General features: G+C 52.0%; 1 protein-coding gene and 1 non-coding gene across 2 annotated transcripts; both read left to right on the plus strand.

The window, feature by feature from the left end:
* Positions 1-965: 965 nt before the first annotated feature.
* LOC134367278 (melanoma-associated antigen D4-like) lies at positions 966-8219 on the plus strand. Its single transcript, XM_063083981.1, has 14 exons — positions 966-1054; positions 1962-2172; positions 2430-3260; positions 3709-3912; positions 4016-4079; positions 4286-4365; positions 4776-4867; positions 5469-5548; positions 5631-5673; positions 6110-6172; positions 6454-6501; positions 7095-7209; positions 7543-7973; positions 8140-8219. The coding sequence occupies exons 2-14, from the start codon at positions 1963-1965 to the stop codon at positions 8147-8149; spliced, it is 2271 nt and encodes a 756-aa protein (XP_062940051.1). The 5' UTR covers positions 966-1054; position 1962; the 3' UTR covers positions 8150-8219.
* LOC134368828 (small nucleolar RNA SNORA11) lies at positions 6733-6861 on the plus strand. Its single transcript, XR_010022525.1, has one exon. It is a non-coding gene; the product is annotated as a small nucleolar RNA SNORA11 (small nucleolar RNA).
* Positions 8220-19193: the final 10974 nt, after the last annotated feature.

Consider the following 19193-nt stretch of genomic DNA (forward strand, 5'->3'; position numbering starts at 1 on the left):
ACCCCCAAGGAGCAATTTCCACACCTGCATGGATCCACATGGAGCAAGCAGAGGGTGGGGCTGGGGCACCTCTACCTGTGTCCTCCTGAATGCAGAGCATGAGCTTAGGCCTCCCGGAACACGAATCTCATTGGTTTGGGACAGATGTTGGGGTGGGGGAGGTCTGTCACTCCGACGGAGGCGGGGAGGGTGCCTCAGTCCCCAGGCCAGCACTAGCAGAATGTGGGCTTTCGGAGGCGGGAAGGTCCAGGCCCAAATTTTGCATTTTCTGTTTACTGGCTCTGTGGCGTTGTCTAGTTCGTGCACGGTGTCTGTGCCTCAGCTTCCTCATCTGTAAAATGGGCATGCTGACATCTACCTCCCAGAGCTGCTGTGAGAAGAAGACAAGCCCCAGCACAGATCCCGCTGTGACAGAAGGAGCTGCATACCTTTATGCAGCTGAGGATGCAGATGTTCCCAGTGTGCCCGAGGGCCGGCCATAGAGATGGATAGCGGAGGGGAACACAAAGGGAACTGCCACCCTCTGACCATTTCCTGGTCCTGCAGGCAGGTTGGGGAGTTCCACTTGTTGCAGTTAGAGACCCAGCTAGAGACCTCTTTCACTGTGACCTAAGGGGTCATGCTGGGGAAGTGGGGCATAGCGTATCCCAGACCAGGCTGGAGGAGCTTGGGTGAAAGGGCAGGGCTGGACTGAGAAGCACTGTGCAAGTGGGGGGATTGAAGGAAGATGATTGGGTGGGTCGAGCCGCACTGCAGGATATGAATGTGCGCGCCTGCGGTCGGCGGCGAAAGAGGGGTGAGGGGAATCTGGCGGGAAGAACGCCCACCCACCCACCCGCGGAATCGCATGCGCACTGGGGACCTGGAGGAAAGGGCTTTTGTTGGGAAAGTGGGCGGCTGGAGGGGCCCGCGCATGCGCAGGCTACCCAGCCGCTGGGGGTGCGCGGAGAAAAGGGGCGGGGTGGTCGGAGCTGCTGTGCTGGCAGCAGTAGGCGAGGGCGCGGCTGCGGGGTTCCTGGTGCTGAGGACGGACGCCATTGGAGCCCCAGGGAAGGTAAGGATCCAACCCCAGACAGGACCGGGAGAGGGCGAGTGGCACCCGACATGCTGCGTCCTCCTCCCACCTCCGTTTCTGAACAAAGCCCAAGCACTCAGAACCGGAACCCCATTAGACCCAAGGTCTGGATTGGAGCCGCCCACCCCCCATCACCATCACCATCACCATCAGACTCAGGCGCCCCTATCCGAGCCCTACTTATACCAGAGCCCACGACCCCAACCTTTCAGTAGCAGACCCGTGTGCCCCGAGCTGAGCTTCCTTAGACCGGAGGCCCCACCCCCACCCCAACCACTCCTAGATCACTCCAACCGAGCTGACCGCTTGCCCCCTTCCTGGAGTTCTAGTCCTTGGAGTGGAGATCTACAGCGCTCCAATTCGAGCCTCGCTTAGGTCCGAGGTCCCCACCCCGTCCGTCCCTAGCGCTCCAGTATGAGCTCAACCTAGAATGAAATCAGCTGAATCCCCCCGCCGGGACCTAGCGGGAAGATCCCTGGGATTCAGTTACCCAGATCTTTCCGCTGTCCCTGTTGCCTGGGCCCTCGCATCTGCTCCCCCTTCATCCCGCTTTTGGTTTTCCCTGTCTCAGTGCATCCCCTTTGGGACTCTTGGGACCCAAGCTCTCCAGTACACCCCTATTCAAATCTAGTCTCTGGAATCGGGAGCCTGCCCGCGTCCTAAACTCCCCTTTTGGTGCGAGGTCTCCTTGACCTCCGCTGTCTCCTTCCTAGGGCTCTGTCCCTGACTGAGTCTACCCCCCGCCCCCCCCCCACCTCGTACTAGTGGGTCCTGCCTAGTAACCTGATTTCGGCCCCTCACCTCCCGGGCGATCCCGCCTCCCACTGGATCCCTGCCCCTCCCCCTGGGCTCTCAGGCTGAGCTCTCTTCTCCATGGGACGCGCAGCATGGCTGAGGGAAGCTACAGCGTGGAATCGGAAAACTACAATGTTGAAGACATGGATGAGGGCAGCGACGAAGCCGGGGAGGAAGAGATGGTGGAAGGAAACGACTATGAAGAATTTGGAGCTTTTGGTGGCTATGGCACCCTCACCAGCTTCGACATCCATATCCTCAGAGCCCTTGGTAGCTTGGGTCCAGGCCTTCGCATCTTAGCGGTGAGGCTCCTCTTGGCCACCTGCTTGCCCTGGGCCTTCTCCCCAGTGCAGGAAGGTGGAGGCAGGAGAGGGTTTCGTGGGGAAGGACTGCCCAGCTTCCCCGAGCCTTCCCTCTCCTGCTCAGAGGAGGGGGGTTTGGGAAGGTCTCGGGGTGGTCAGGGCTGGCTTCTGGGAGGACGCCGGCCAGCACAAGGAAACAGAATGCAAGTGTGTAGAGTCGTCTGCCTTCCCCCACCCTTCTCTCTCTGGCCTTGCAGAATGAGCCCTGGGAACTGGAAAACCCTGTGCTGGCCCAGACCCTGGTGGAGGCATTGCAGCTGGATCCGGAAACACTTGCCAATGACACAAACACCCGTGCTGCCAACGTAGCCCGCGCCGCTGCCTCCAACCGTGCTGCTCGGGCCGTGGCCGCTGCTGCCCGTAGCTCCTTCAATCAGATGGTCGCTAACCACTGGTTGGCCACACAGCAGGCCTCAGGAGACGATACCCAGCCCATGACATATGCTGAGGCTCAGGGGACCACCCCCAGGGCACTCCTTGCTTCTCGGCAGAGCTCCCAGATGTCAGTCACCCGTGAAATGGCTGCCCCCAGGGCTCCGGCAACCTCCACACAGTCCCAGACAGCCTCCCAGGCCCAGGAGGCAGCTACTGAGGAGGGCCCTAGTACTGCCTGTACTTTCTCTCAGGCACCACGTGCCAGGGAGATGGATGCCACTCGGCCCAAGACAGCCTGCCTGGGTCCGAACGATGGCTTTGATTTCACTCAGCCAGCAGGTGTCAGTGGCATGGCCTTCCCCCGCCCCAAGAGACCTGCCCCGGCCCAAGAGGCTGCCACAGAGGGCCCCAGTGCTGCCTCCGGTGTGCCCCAGGCAGCACCTACCAGGGAGGTGGCAGCCACCCGGCCCAAGGTGACCAAGTCTGGGAAGGCTCTGGCCAAGACTCGGTGGGTGGAGCCTCAGAATGTCGTGGCAGCAACTGCTGCTAAGGCTAAGATGGCCACAAGCATCCCCGAGCCTGAGGGTGCAGCTGTCACTGCCCAGCACAATGTTGAGCCCTGGACCAGGATGGGAGGCAAGAGGACGAAGAAGGTGAGATCTCCCTGCCCTGTCCACCACCTCCTTGCTCCTCTCCCTTCCCGCTCCTCTCCTCTCCTCCCTCCTCCCTTCTCCCTTCTCCTCTACTCCCTTCTCTCTTCTTTTCTGCTCCCTCCTCCCTTCCCCCTTCTCCTCTCCTCTCCTCTCCTCTCCTCTCCCCACCCTTCTGCTCCCCTCCCCTCCTCTTCCTTCAGCTCGTCCATGTTTCCCCAGCACAAGTTTGCTGAGCACGTTTTTACCCCGCGTAGTTCCTTCTCTCGGGACCGGTGGGAGAAGAGGTTGGCTCAGTGCCTGGCACTTAGTAAGCACTCAGCACATGTTAGTCGCTGCCTGTACTGCTCTTATTTCCAAGTACCCGCCCTGGTCGAGGCATGTGCTGTGCCGGGCGATTTTGCACAGGGAGGCCGGTAGCCCTGGGTCTCCCCTCTCTCTCATGATACAGTCTAAGCATCTGGATGACGAGTGTGAGAGCAGCGAGGAGGAGAGAGAGCTTCCTACGGTCCCGCCGACCTGGAGAGCATCACAGCCCCCGCTGACCGTGCGGGCTCCGTTAGCCCCTCGGCCCCCGACGGCCCTGAGGTCCCGGGTACCCTCAAGGCACGTACTGTGCCTGCCCCCCCGCAACGTGACCCTTCTGCAAGAGAGGGTAAGAGGTCTGCCCTCCCCCACCTCCTTCCTCTCCTCCCTTTTGGGCCAGTTCTCTGTGATCACCCATGCCTTGACGTCCTCGTGGGTTCCTCCTCCTCCAGGCAAATAAGTTAGTGAAATACCTGATGATTAAAGACTACAAGAAGATCCCCATTAAGCGCTCAGGTAGGCATCCTGTACTCCCTCCGCCAGCCCCACTCTGTGGGCATCCCTTTGCTCATGTGCCCCCACCCACCAGGCCATGGCTGGTCCCTCCATTGCCGCAGGACGGGGTTCTGACTGTGTCCCCCTCAGCAGGGCTGACCAAGGGGCTGCAGCTCTGTGGCCCCTGCTCAGCTCAGGTGCTTTCTCCCACCCTCCGACTCCCGCAGACATGCTGAAGGATGTCATCCGAGAATACGACGAACATTTCCCTGAGATCATTGAACGAGCGACTTACACTCTGGAAAAGGTGGGTGCAGGGATGGGTGCGCAGCTGTGTGGAATGAGAGCGGTGGGGAAGCCTACAGCCCCTCCAGGCCCAGTTTCAGTACTGCCGGTCCTGGAGCCTTCCCCAGCCTCTCCACCTGAGAGCTTCCACTGTGCCGGCAGTTTGACGTGTATTGCTTCCCTCGCTGCCTCTCGCTCTTGTGCTCTCTGAGTGTCTCACTGTCTCGTGAGGTGAGTCTCCTTGGCTCTGTCAGGGCCAGAGCTCCCACGGGGCAGGTCCTCCGTGTCCTCTCCTCTTCCACCCATGCCCTCGAGTTTGGGTTACCTGCCGAGCAACAGTCCTTCCCCGAGGAACAGTCAGAATTGACTGACTGCCTGCAGGATGCCCAGCATGGGGTTCTGATCTCACACTCTGGTTTCTCCCCGCTGTAGAAGTTTGGGATCCACCTGAAGGAAATCGACAAAGAAGAACACCTGTATATTCTTGTCTGCACACGGGATTCCTCAGCTCGCCTCCTTGGAAAGTAAGAGAGGGCAAGAGGGTTGTGGCCTTCCTCGATGATGCCCCTTCCCTGCCCACATCCTCTCAGAGAAACAGGAAGGCACGGCTCCCACACACAGTTCGTGGTGCCCAGTGACTGCCGGATGAAAGGGATGATAGTAGGGCCTGGGAGGAGGCCTTGCGGCCATTGGGGTTTCACCCAAACCCCCGAAGCTTCCGAGGAGAGCAGCTTGCCTCTTCCTACTGCGTGCCTGACCTGGACGTGGCAGAGCTCTCCTCAAGGGAGAGCTTACTGTTGAGTGTAGATCCCGATGCAGGAAGGGCAGGAAGGGTTTGGACATGCCTCTGGACGCACCTTTGCCGCGGGCCGAGCATTTGCCCCCTGCCTCACCCTGTCCTCTGCAGAACCCTGGGAGGGAAGTATTAGTCTCCACGTTTTATGGATGAGGTGGTTAAGTCTCAGGCGGAGGTATAAACTGTGTGCAAGCGGGTAGCGAGGCAGGCGTATCACTGGGAGGAATTCACGCCTAGCCGGGACGTCTGGGAGAGGCTAGTTGGGTGAGCTGGCCGTAATCTCTAGGGCAAATGGCTGCTAGACAGGATCCCTCTTTCTACACCTTTAGGACCAAGGACACTCCCAGGCTGAGTCTCCTCTTGGTGATTCTGGGTGTCATTTTCATGAATGGCAACCGTGCCAGTGAGGGTGAGTGGCTGGACCTGCAGCTGGGGGACGCCCACCTTCTCGTCTTCGTGTGCCAAACTCTTGTACCTCATCTCCCCCGCAGCTGTCCTCTGGGAGGCACTACGCAAGATGGGACTGCACCCTGGGTATGATTGGCCTCTCTCAGCACCTGCCCCTCACTGCTGTCCTCCAGCGAAAGAGGTCCCGGGATTGCAGTAGCCTGGCGGTGTGGTGCAGGGGAGTGGGGCACCGTGGGCTGGGTAGAGCACAAAGGGTCTCGCCAGGGTGGATGGGGAAATGGTTTGGAACTCTCAGCCCCCTCCCCGCTCTCTGTCGCTCGGTGAGATCTAAGAGAGATAGTCAGAGTTCGGGGCTCCACCAAACTCCTACCTAGCACATCCCTGGGTGATACGTGGTAATGTACATAACTTCAGTCATCTGGCCTCTGCTGCATGCCCAGGTTTCCATGGCGATGCCCCGTGAGCTGGGAAACTGGTAATCATGCTGGGGAGTGCCCCTGACCACATCCGGGCACTGCCGCCAGCACCGGCTCTCGTCATGGATTCTTTTCCTTGCCCTCAGGGTGAGGCACCCTTTCCTTGGCGATCTGAGGAAGCTCATCACAGAAGACTTCGTGAAGCAGAAGTAGGTGTTGCCTGAGCTAACTGCGCCTCACACTCGCGTGTTCCTTGTGTGCGAGAACACAATGACTGGGAAAGCCATTCCCTATCCCGGATCTTACATTGGAGGGATGGGTGCTTCGGGTGCGGATCTGGGCAGGGGTGGGGGCATGTGCGTGTGTGGGGAGTAGAGTGCTGGGGCGGTCTTGGGGAAAGTGAGCACACATTGACTGAGAACACAGTGCAGGGTATTCTCCATGTCATTGGGCGCCTGCCCTGGAGGCTGTCACAGGAATTTCCCCTAAGGGTCCTGGGGCTCAGACAAGGGAAGTCTCTGAGTGTGGCCCACAGCTGGTAAGGGCCACAACCCAGCCCTCCTGACTTTGTGGCCAGGGCCCACCCTATCCTTGGTCCTTGGAGACCAAGTGAGCACTCGCCCAGGCACACACATGTGCACACTCAGGAATTTAGGAGTACGCATGGAGCACGCTGCCCTTGGCTGACTGCTTCTTCCTTTCCAGTGGTTTTCTAGGATGGACCTTTCTGGGACTTGCTTGACCCGGCCGCAGATAAGATCCTTGGGGTGGGGTGTGCTCAGAGCAGGGGGCCTGAAGAATGGCTCCTCTGTTTACAACACACCCGACAGGAATCTGGGGTCACTGTGACGAGGGGCGCAAAACTTGTGGCCTCCCTATGAACAAATGCCCTACACGTGTCCACCCCCCCCAACCTCCACGTGGCTTCCGGGCAGGACCAATGGCTGAGGCTTGGAAGGCTTCACTATTGCAGGCGGGAGTCCTGGGAGGGAGGCCAGGGCTGGAGAGGCAGGCGATCCTCTTCCAGGAACTGAGCTGCAGCATTGGGTTGAGGAGGGGCCCCCGGAACCCATGGGTTCAACAACAGGTCTTCTGGGCTAGGAGCAAAGTTTCTTTTCCTCTCACACTAAGGTACCTGGAATACAAGAAGATCCCCAACAGCAGCCCGCCTGAGTATGAACTCCTGTGGGGCCTGCGAGCCCGCCACGAGACCAGCAAGATGAGGGTCCTGAGATTCATTGCTCAGGTAATGGAGAGCCTCTGTCGGGTGCCATGCACTGGGGGTGGTTTGCTTTTCGGTCGCGGCGTCATTCCTGTTATCCCGCATCTCCAGCGAGGGTACCGAGGCCCGGAAAGGTTCTTGTATCTTGTAGCTCATACGAGTTCTCCCATGAACTTGTGAGTGTGAGGGGTGGGGCAAAACCCTGGGTCTGGCACAGAACAGCAGGGGACTGGGTGCAGTCGTCTTCATTTTCGTCATATTTGCCCAAAGCGCCGGGGTGGGGGATGGGGTGGCAGGCAGCAGGTGCTCCGTGAACGTGGAGTAGGTCAGTCATTATGGCTGCTGTTTCCACCTCAGTATCAGAATCGAGACCCCCGGGAATGGAAGGCTCACTTCCTGGAGGCTGTGGACGATGCTTTCAAGACCATGGATGTGGATATGGCTGAGGAACATGCCAGGGCCCAGATGAGGGCCCAGATGAACATCGGTGACGAAGCACTGATTGGACGGTGGAGCTGGGACGACATACAGGTCGAACTGCTGACCTGGGACGAGGATGGAGATTTTGGCGATGCCTGGGCCAGGATCCCCTTTGCGTTCTGGGCCAGATACCATCAGTACATTCTGAACAGCAACCGTGCCAACAGGAGAGCCACGTGGAGAGCTGGTGTCAGCAGCGGCACCAATGGTGGGCCCAGCACCAGCGTCCTAGATGGCCCCAGCACCAGCTCCACCATCCGGACCAGAAACGCCGCCAGAGCTGGTGCCAGCTTCTTCTCTTGGATCCAGTAAGATTCTCAGGAGAGAAATGAGACTCTGCAGGAGGGCTGTGGAGGAGCCGTGAGGTGTCAGAAGGAGGCGTGGGGAGGGGGGGTGTCGGGGCAGGGCATCGATACCAGCGTGGAAAGACACTTCTTCGGTAACGTATATAACTTCTGTTTCCTGTGTTTTCAGACACCGCTGAGGGATTGCAGCAATCCTCCCCACCCAGCCAGAGTGCCTCCTCCGATTCCTTCTTAACCCAGCACTCTAGGCAGCTTCTACCTATCAGTCGAAGGTGGCATGCGAGATGAAGCTCTCCGCTCTTCCTGCTTTCCTTGTGTGCTCTTTCTTGTGCTTTCTTGTTTTTGTATCAGTGTTACATTAAAGTTGCAAAATTAATGTGGATATTTCCTCCTTTGCCTGAGTACCTGTCGCTGTAGGTGGCCCGTTGTTGGGCTGCTAGCAAGGAAACTTCTTCAGGCACTCTGGGATAGGTGGGCCCCGCCTCTGCTAAAAAGGCCAGCAGGTATGGGTGGGAGAATGGGAGGGGTGTTGCGGGCCAGCTGAGGGCAGGGACCACGAGTGTGGGGAGGCCCCGGTCCATGTTGTGATGTACTTTCCTACAAGCGTTGCTCAGCAGCCCCAGTCAGATGGCAAGAGGGAGGCCAGGAGAAGGGATGGAGTGGAGGACTGGGAGTGGTACCACTGTCCCTCCTGCTGCGGGACAGGGTCCACAGGCACTCACCAGGCCCACCACCTTCAGAGACGATATTCCAGAACCCTTGGCTCATCATCCACATAGCTCAGGACCTCATCCCTGGGGCGGGGTCTTGGGGACGATGAGGTCGGCCTCACGATGGCATTCTCACCCCTCCAGTGGGTGGAAGGAGGAGCCGTTGTTGCTGATGGAGCAGGATTTAATGAAAACAAAGTTTCACGCACGCCTAGACAGTCCACTGCCTGTGACAGAGCGGAGGCCTGTAGGGGGCTTGGGAGCTCTTCTTCCCTGGCAGCAGGGCTCTCCCAGTGAGGCCAGAGAGACAGAGAGACAGAGAGAGCAGAGGCCGTTTGGTCTCCTGGGAAGGGCTCAGTAGCAGGCAGGGACAGTGTCCACAGCTGTATGGAGTTCCCCGGTAATGTCCAGAGCCCCAGATGAAGAGGGAGGTGGTGGTGTAAGGGGCCCTGCCTCCCCCTTGACTCTTTTCCCCAGAAGATGCTCCCAGCCCTCAGTTAGACCCACATCCTGACCCAGACCAAGCTACATAATTTTCGAGGCTCAGGGGAAAATGAAAACGCAGATCCCCTCCTCAAAAATTAGTGAGAATTTCAAGACAGGGACACCAGAGCATTAAGCCAGGTGTGGAGCCCTTCTGATCTCCAGGCTCCTTAGGTCACACACCCAGGACGCTGGCCCTGTCCTTCAGATAGGCTTCGGGTGGGTCTCTAACCTGTTGGCCAGTGTACTGTGATTTCTGCTTCTCTGGTTCCTGGGTCCACACTCAGCCACACTGACATTCTGAGATTCTCACAGAAATTGAGTGCCAAAGTTTTACTGGGCCGTGCGTGCGCGCGCGTACACACACACACACACTACACCACACCACACACACACACAGAAGCGGAGTTCCTTTCCCTTTATGTTTCCAAGTCTATGGTTGGGGCTGTGGGGGAGATGAGGAGGCCTGGGACCCCAGCCCTGGCATGATGTGTTACACACAACTTGGCTGCAACCTCCTGGGACACTTGTGTGCACACGGTAGGCACGTGCTTCCTCTTGCATCAGTGTGGGAGCACTCACCATAAGCCACGGGTGTGAGTTTGAGCACTGTGTGCAGAGGGCACTTGAGATAGGGAAGCTCATCTGGAAAGGAGGAGGAAGCAGCCCTCAGAGATGCGGTGCTGTGCAGGGCACCACCTCCCCAGGCCTCCAGGCTTCCTGGGCTCTCCCCGCGCCCACACACCCCCTTCCTGCCCTCTGCAGGGAGGAGCACTGAGAGCAGGCTGGGCAGGGAGGAAGGGAGCAGGAGGCTGGCCTGGGAGCAGGGAGGAAGGAGGCCCTGGGGAATGCGAGCAGACTGTGGGTCCCGCAGGAGGGTCAGGCCAGCCATCCCGGAGACGGCCACCACCTCACTGAAAGGGCAAACAGGAGACCATGGCAGACCTCCCTCCCACCCCTAGCCTGGGCCTGCCACAGACTCCACCACCACAAAGGTACACAATTCACGTTGCAGGTATTTTCTGAGACCCTACTATGTGCGGGCTCCGTCGTGGAGGTGCGAGTGGCATCTGACCGCCACCACAGCCTTCTCCCCAGCCTGGGCCTGCTCTCTCTGATTCCTCATACACTTGCTGACGGACGAGCGGTTGTCGATTCACTTGTTTCCAGGTATTGACCATTATGCACGAAGTTGTGAATATTTATGTGCACTTTGTTGTCTGGGCCTATGTTTCCATTTATCAGGCAGCCCTCAGAGGAGGGGGCGATTAGGCCCATTCCACGGATGAGGAAACTGAGGCTCCAAGAGGGAAGACACTCTCCAGAAGTCACGCAGCCAGGAATCAGCAGTGCAGGGCCTGGAACCCAGGACCCTGTGAGGCCAAGAGGCATGTTCTGCCCCCTGCAGTCTGCTGCCACTGCCATCCAGGAGCTCACAGTGCCTGCTGGGCACTCTCTCCTGACACCTACACTCCCAACAGGCTGCACATACTGCTCCCCATCTCCCTTCATTTAGGCAGAACATAACCTCACGTGGAAGCTTCCTGCTCCCTCCTTAGGTCCACCCTCGGCTTTTAAGGCCTGCCACCTCCCGCCCAGCCTCCTGAGACAGCAGGTTGGGTGTTTTTCTAGGCATCCATCCTGCCCTTCCTTGTCTTTGCCTTCCTTGTCATCAGGATCTGGGCCAGGCCGAGGGCTTCTCATGCACTCCCTCATTGCATCCTCACTGGTTGTATTGGTCTGCTTTTGTTGCTTATAACAAAATACCTGAGACTGGGTGATTTATAAAGAAAAATGAAATTTATTGCTTACAGTTTTCTGAGGCTAGGAAGCCCAAAGTCCATCTGGTGGTGGCGACAGTGACCCAGGCGTCTCACATTGCAAGATGGTGGAAGCAGAGAGAGCAGAGAGAGACAGACTCTCCTTTCCTCTTAAAGTCCGCAGAACCATGCCCCTGACCGCCACTTTTAATCCATTCACTACAGCATGGTCCTATAATCCAATCACCCCTTCAAGGCTCCACCTTTCAATTACCATCATAGGATTTCCCACCCTCTTAACAGTCACGGTGGGGGCGAAGATTCTAATCCATAAAACTTGGGGGACAAAATTGAAGCTTCGGTGAGTTTTGGGGGGACAGAATTCAATCCACTACACTGGTACTCTGGGGCTCTGTACACCCTCACTGCGCACATGAGGAAACACACTCAGAGAAGGGAAGCGACTTGCCTTAGGTCTGTCTCTGACCCAGCTCTGCCACTGCCTCACCTGGTGACCTTGGCCCGGCCTCTTCTCTTGGCCATTTGTAGTTATCTTTTTGCGTGTACACGCGAAGTTCTGTTCAAATGGTTTGCCCATTTATTATTGGGTCGTTTGTCTTCTTAATAAGTAATTATAAGAGTTATTTAAGTATTTTGCACACTTTTTTGGTCAGGTGTATATATTGCAAACATTTTCTCATAGTCTATGGCTTGCCTTTTCGTTTTCCTAATGATGTAGTGCAGAATTTCTAAATTTGATGAAATCCAGTTCACACTTTTTCATGCTGGGCTATTACTATTACTTTCTGTGTAAGAGAGGTATGAGTTCTTTTCCTACCGCAAGTTCACCAAGATCTTATCCTACGTTCTCTTCCGGAGTTGTAAACAAACCAGCAACAACAAAAAGCTTTTTTGTTCACATTTAGGATCTTAACAAATTTAAGAAGTTTGAAGTCATATTAATACTTTTTATGACCACAATGGAGTGAAGTTAGAAACTAATACCAGAAAGATAACTGGAAAATTCACGAGTGTGTGGAAATTAAACAACACCCTCTTAAACAACCAATGTGCCAAAGAAGAGACCACAAGAGAAATTAGAAGATATCTGGAGAAAAAGGAAAACAAAAACACAAAATACCACAACTTACGAGATGCAGGAAAAGCAGTGTTAAGAGGGAAGTTTAGATCAGTAGGTGCGTACCTTAAAAAAGAGGAAAGATCTTAAACAAACCACCTAACTTTATGACTGAAGAACTAGAAAAGGAAGAACAACTTAAACTCAACCTTAGTAGAAGGAAAAAAGAAATAAAATTTAGAGTAGAAATAAACAAAGTAGAAAATAGAAAAATGATCGAAAAATTCAATGAAACCAAGAGCTGGATTTTTTAAAAGGATCAGGATAACTGACAAACCCTTAAGTAGATTAACTAAGAAAAAAACAGAGAAGACTCAAACAACTAAATCAGAATGAAAGTGGGGACATTACAACTGATGCTACAGAAACAAAAAGATGATAAGAGAATACATTACACACCAACGAATTGGACAACCTGGAAGAAATGGATAAACTCTGAGAAACAGACAAACTACCAAGACTGAATCATGAAGAAATAATAATAATAATAATAGTAATAATAATAATAATAGTAATAATAATAAAATACCTGGACGACCTAAAACTAGTAAGGAGAGTGAATGAATAATCACAAACTTCCCAATGAAGAAAAGCTCAGGACCGGATGGCTTCACTTAAGAATTCTACCAAACATTTAAAAATGAATTAGCATCGATCCTCCTCAATCTCTTCCAAAACTGAAAAGGAGGGAACACTTTCAACTCAGCATTACCCTGATACCAAAGGCAGAGACCACAAGAAAGGAACACAACAGACCTATACCCCAGAAAAGTGTTGATGCAAAAATACCCAACAAAAGACTAGCAAACCGAGTTCAACAGCACATGAAGAGCCCATGACCAAGTAGGATTTATTCATGAAATGCAAGGAAGTCTTGACCAATGAAAATCAATTAACGTACTAAGCCACATCAACAAAATGAAGAACAAAAACCACAGGAGTATCTCAACTGATGCAGTAAAAGCATCGGACAAAGTCCACATGCTTTCATGATCAAAACACTCAACAAACTAGAAATGGAAGGAAACTACCACAATATAATAAATGCCGTATATGAAAAACTCACTGTGAACATCATACTCAATGGCAAACGAGTGAAAGCTTTTCCTCTGAGATTGGGAACACGGCAACGACGCCCACTTTTGCCACTTCTTCTCAACATAGTACTGAAAGTTCTGGCCAGAGCGATTAGGCAAGAAAAAGAAATAAAAGGCATCCTCTGTATATTTCTAAATTCAGAAATATCCTCCTAAATAACCCATAGCTCAAACAAGAAATCAGCAATGAAATTACAAAATACTTTGAGCTGAATAACAATGAAAACCTGTAGCATGCACATTAAATGTCTATTTACATAAAAAAGAAAGGCAGAAAAGTAATGACCCATGCATCAATCTCAAAAATTTAGAACACCAGGTTAAACCTGAAAAAATCAGAAGAAACTAAATAAAAAGTATAAGCCAGCTCGAGATAAAACAACACAACCAAAAGTTGTTCCTTTGTAAAGACAACGCAATTAATAAATGCCTTGTGTGGGCCTGAACAAAAAAGAGAGAAATCATGAATATCCAATGTGTGGAATGGATGAGGAGACATGGCTATGGACAATAAAGATATTAAAGAAGTTATTAGTCAACATCCTGTAGAATTTATGCCAATATATTTGTAAATTTAGATGTACTGTACGAATTTCAAGAAAACACAACAAAATGACACAAAAACAAACTAAACGTTTGAATTGTCCTGTAATACTCAATAAACAGTCCGAAGAAAGCAACAGCAGCAACAGCGAAAACAAGCTTCCAGACTCTGATGGTTCCACCAATTAATTCTACAAAATATTTAAAGAGAAAGAATGTCAACCTTACATTCTTGCCAGGAAATGTACAAAAGAGGAAACACATCCCATCTCGTTTTATGAAGCAAAAACCTTATGAGAATACAATAAGAAATGAAACACACAGGCCTGTCTTTCACATAAGCATAGAGGGAACAATCTCGGGGAAAGCATCAGCAAAACAAATCCAGTTACATCTTTAAAAAGAAAAATATTCCACGAACGGGTCAAGAATATTCTAGAAATAAAATGGTTCCGAATTTTTAAAATTAATGTATTCCACAGAAGTAATGTATTAAGGAGAAAAAATATGGTGTTCTCTATAGAAAGCAGAGAAAGTATCTCATGCATTTGATTTTTAAAACATGAACATCCCCTTATTATAAAAACCTCTTAGCAAACTAGGAGTGGAAGGGAACGCCCTTATTCCAATCAGAACATCTTTTAAAAGCCTACAAAAACCATCACAATGGTCAAGAGTTGAAGGCCTTCCCTCTGGGCCTAGAAACAAGATCCGGATAAACCCACCGTCACCACTTACAGTGCAGTAAGGGAAAAAAAGTAATAAAAGTGATCCAGTACGCACAGCCTTAAATGCATACACGTGTTAACCAAAGGACATGTTTATGAATGCTCGCCACAATAGAAACTGTAACACTCCTGCACTAGAAACCACTAAATGTCCACCAGAAATAGAACGTATAAGTAAATTGTAGCATACTCATACAAATTGAACTGCTATTCAGTAATGAAAATAGATAAACTCCAGCTACAAACTACAACAAAAATGAATACTAAGAAAAGAAAACATAATGCTGCCCCCGAAAGCCAGACTATAAGAATATGTACTATACTGACTCTACTTATTATATGTAATAAGGCTTACAAAGAGGAAAAATTAAAGTGTGAACGGTCTAAATACTGGCTATATTTGCTGAGGTGGCAGATGCTAGTGACTGGGCAAAGGCATGAGCGTGCTTCTGGTCTGCTGGCAATTCGTCATTTCTCAACCCGGATTGTGGTTACTCAGATGTTTGTGACGTACCAATATACTGAGTGGCACATTCATGTTTTGTGCAGCTCCATTTTGTATTGTGTTCCGTTAAAATTTACCGAAGGATATTTAAATACATCGAATCCCAGGAGCGTCCGTAAAGAAACGATTCTTCAGTGATTCGTGTATCTCTGACCTCAATGCGTGATTCTAGAAATTGAGAACAAAAATCATTAGAAAGGGCCCCATATATCTGCAAATTAAGAAAAGTCCTCCTAAGCAAGCCATGGCTCTAAGAAAACAATTACACTGAAGTTAGAAAATATTTTGAACTGACCCATAAAGAAAACTCGAGGCCTTTGCCTGCCAATATTATTAAGTCTCCTGTCTTGAGAAGGTTAGATGACCCAAGGAAGAATCTACTGCATCTATGGGCAAAAGGCAAGATGCCAGCAATCTAGACACCAAATTCCAAATGAGGCTAGGGCTGGAAGATTTCTGTGGAAATTAACTTAAATCCCTGTGTTGGGTTGGATACATGCCTTCAACTGACCATGAAGTTCCCAAGTCCATAAATCTGCTGCTTCATCTGCTGCAGAGAGTAAACCTGTCCTCAGACTCCCAGAGACAGGGGAGAGCAACTCGCCCAGCTACAGGGAGTTGAGAGGGGATCTGGGTGTCTAAACGATTCTTAAGTATACTTTAGAGCAGTCATGCAATCTACAGCCCGCATCATTACCGCCACCGTGCAGGAGTACAGGCCAATGCCAATGGGGCACAGTCTGAAGGTCTGGTGAGGGGGGTTGACGACGGTTGCTTTTGGGCTTTGCTCACTGCTGGCTTAGGATCAAGCTTTCTTAGAACAGCTAAGTCGGATATCACTCGTCTGTCTGCTTCCCCCCTTCTGATGCTCTATTTCTGTTGTCTCCTCACTCATCCTCTATGTCTTTGTGGGATTCAGCCATTTAAAAAAAAAAAATTAGGATCCGGCCAGGAGAGAGGGGGGAGGAGGAGAGGGGAGAAGTGAGGGTGAGAGAGAGAATGGGTGAACGAAGCACATGAAGAAAGGTGCCTGTGGGAAAGCTGGTCGCAGGAATGAGTGTCCACTGAGAAGTAGAAACAGCTCCTCCCCCTGCTGTGGTCTGTGGGTTATCCAGACTGCAGGCAGTGGACATCCGGTTGGAACTCATGCCCCCACCTTGACTAGTGGAGGGCATCGTGAGAGTGAGAGTCCCATCATGCTGCAAAAGGTGGAAGAGGACAGTTGTCCCCAACGTAAAAGAGAAGGCAGTTACGTAAAGAGGCAACAAGAGGATGCAGCACAGCAAATGTCAGCAACATGGTCTTCACTGAGCCCACCATGGAAATTAGTTCCCTAGTGCTCATACTCGTAGGTCCTCGTCATTTAATCCCATGTCACTTCTCGTAATTTGAAATGGAGCAATTATGTCTGTGATTAACTCTGTGATGCACTGCCCTGCTAAGTGGAAAGCTCAACACACATGGCTCATATTAGGCTTGTCATAAGTGAATGAATTAATGATTGGTCACTCCATGAGTAGTGGGTAGGGGAAAGCCACGGAGAGTGAGAGGAAGAAAAGGCACAAAGAGAAGGAGGAAGGAAAAAAAGGGTGGGGAAATGGAGGACAAGAATGAGAAAGCGAAGAGGGAGAGAAGAGGCAGAGGGGACGTGGGGAAACAGGGAGGACAAACTGAAAGACAGTGCAGGGAGGAGAGAGGGGTGAGGGAGAGGAAAGAGGAGGGGTTGGTGATAGATGCTGAGTGTGGTAGGAAGAGAGAGGGCAGAGGGAAAGGGTTTAGAGGATACGGATGAGGGTGTGAAGAGGAAGGGATAGGGAGAGAGGTTCCTTTCCAAAGGGTCATAAATGAGCACAGACCAAGAGTGGGGGGCCGGGTAATGGGAGCACTGAGGGAGAAAGTGTAAGGAGAAGGGATGTGCCAGGTTTGGGGAGCCCTACCCTGCCTCTGCAAAGAAAGGATCCCCCTTCTCAGGTCCGGCCTGGAGTTCCTTGTAGGGACCATCTCAGAGGGAGGAGCTGGAGAAACAAGAGTGAGGGGTGCATGAGACCACTTTGCCCTGCTTCATGTGTCAGATCTGGGCCTTCCATCCAAACAGAGGGACCTTTCATTCCGACAGGCTACGTCTTCCCAGCCCAAGCTCTGCGCCCATTCCTTCCTTCCCCTGCCAGATCTGAATTCCACCAAGCAAGTTGAACAGAATCACTCCCCTTCTTGGGCCCCTAACTGCATACTTTCCAACCCTGCTCATGGTCATAGCACAGCCTCACCTGCAAGAATCCTATGCGCCAGCCAGTGTGATGCACTGTAGACGTCTGTTCGGGGAGCAACGAGTGTGTGTGTGCGTGTGAGTGTGCGTGTGCACAAAATAAAAAGCTCGGGGTTCATTATATCTGTGGAAATTGTGAATTCTTTCATTTGAATGCTTCACTAAAATTTCTTCTCCCAAGGTCATTTTTTCAAGGACCAACTCCGCTTTTCTCCCACAGTCCAATGAATGCATCAGACACTCAGCTTCAGTTCCCATGGCAACTGGGACTAATGGTCTAGGGACTAAGGACGAGACAAAGAGAAAGGCAGGGAAACGTGTGCTCTGTCTTTCCCTGAGTTACACAAGCCCCTACTCAGGGATTAGAAAGACATTCGGTTTTGTTCTACCCTGCTCTGACCTCCCTGCTTGGTGGAGGAAGATAGGCAAGTAGAGGGGTCCAATAGGAATCTAGAATTTCTACATCACCGCAATGCCCCTGCATGGTTTGGGGACCAAGGCTTCAGTGTCCCTTAGCCACCTTCTCACCAACAGTTTCTTTTACCTCCAACCCATGCCCATGCGATCTAGGATTCCTGCTACCCCAGCTCACTTCCCCTATTCCCCACCCTCCAGCCTCTATCATATCATAGGAGTTTCCCAATAGCCTCAATTTTGACACAAAACTAAGTTCCAGCCCAATTTTCGAAACACTGAGCCCACAAAAGGTCCATGATCCTCACTAGTGGAGTCACGTCAAACAGACCACTCCCTCCTCTCCTTTGTGTCCTGGGAGACCTCTGCCCAGACCATAGGACCAGCTTATAGGGCTCCCACATCCTGCCCCTCCTCTGTTCTATCAGGGCCTTGGGGTGACTCAGAGGAGGTAGGTTTCTGCTAGTATCCTGCCTTTGGAAAACAGCCAAACTAATGAGGGGCCTCTGCCCTGCTCTCACTTCTATTGTAGCCAACTACTTCCTTTGTTTGCTTTCAGTTTCACAGGCTGGAGAAACACGGTGCCAGGTAGAACTTGAGACATCCCACAGCATAAATTTGTGAAGAAAGACAGCACAAAAGCCGGGCACAGCTCCCCACCTTCCGCATCCCCCACCCCCACCCCACCCTCTGCTCCTTTCAGCTAAGCACGTCTCGGGAAGTCCATTTATCCAGCTGCATTCTCATTCCCTGGGACGCAGCTGCACCATCTTCCATGTCCTGGAACCCCTCAGTCCAAAATGCTCAAGTGACTTCATCTTCACTCCAGTTGAGCAACCCACATCCATAGCCATGCCCTACACTGGAAGCAGCCCCACAAATGTTTGCCCATCTTCCTAACCTCCAGGCTCTTTTTGAGATGTCCAGTTTGTTTTTGGAAAGGGAGTTTGCCTCATATCCACTCCTGAGTATCCACCTGTCAGTGACGCCTGTGTGTTTCACACTCCTCTCAGGGGATCCCAGATCCACCTGGCTGCTGGTCTTTGTCGGGATGACCAGGACCGGTTTCCTTGGAGAAGGGCCAAAGAGGAATGGTTATGCAAAGAGGGCAATGCTCCACTTGACTGCTCTGCTCCTGAAATCCGCCACAGCAACACTCACAAAACTGTAGACTACATGTGAGCAACAGACTTCAAGGAAGGGTCAAAAGTTGCTAGAAAACTCCTAGGAAGTGATGGCTAAATATCAATCGTCCTAGCGTCCAAGGAATATCACCCTTCTCCTGCTTCCCACAAAAAATGTAAGGCCTTCTGGGGAGATTCCATTCTGGGTTAATCCCTGTTCATAGCTTTTCTACTCTATCTTGAGGACTGCCCTTTCCTCCTCCTGCAAAGGAGTACATCCCCTCTACTAATCCACTTCATTGTACAGACTCCTTTTGTTCTTAACAGTGAGATCTATCCACATCTCCACCTCCCTCTGCACATGCGAACACACACACACACTCACACACACACACACACCATGGAACCCTGAGTGGCACACAACAATCTCTAACCAATACATTTCCCCAAATCCA

Source organism: Cynocephalus volans, chromosome X (genome assembly GCF_027409185.1).
Source record: "Cynocephalus volans isolate mCynVol1 chromosome X, mCynVol1.pri, whole genome shotgun sequence".
Classification (NCBI taxonomy): Eukaryota; Metazoa; Chordata; class Mammalia; order Dermoptera; family Cynocephalidae; genus Cynocephalus; species Cynocephalus volans.

Excerpts from the sequence above, each read along its gene's own strand:
- LOC134367278 (XM_063083981.1), top strand. The coding sequence starts at position 1,963 with ATGGCTGAGGGAAGCTACAGCGTGGAATCGGAAAACTACAATGTTGAA. Across the intron at positions 5,549-5,630 it reads TGGCAACCGTGCCAGTGAGG|CTGTCCTCTGGGAGGCACTA; the intron begins GTGAGTGGCTGG and ends TCTCCCCCGCAG. Across the intron at positions 7,210-7,542 it reads TCCTGAGATTCATTGCTCAG|TATCAGAATCGAGACCCCCG; the intron begins GTAATGGAGAGC and ends TTTCCACCTCAG.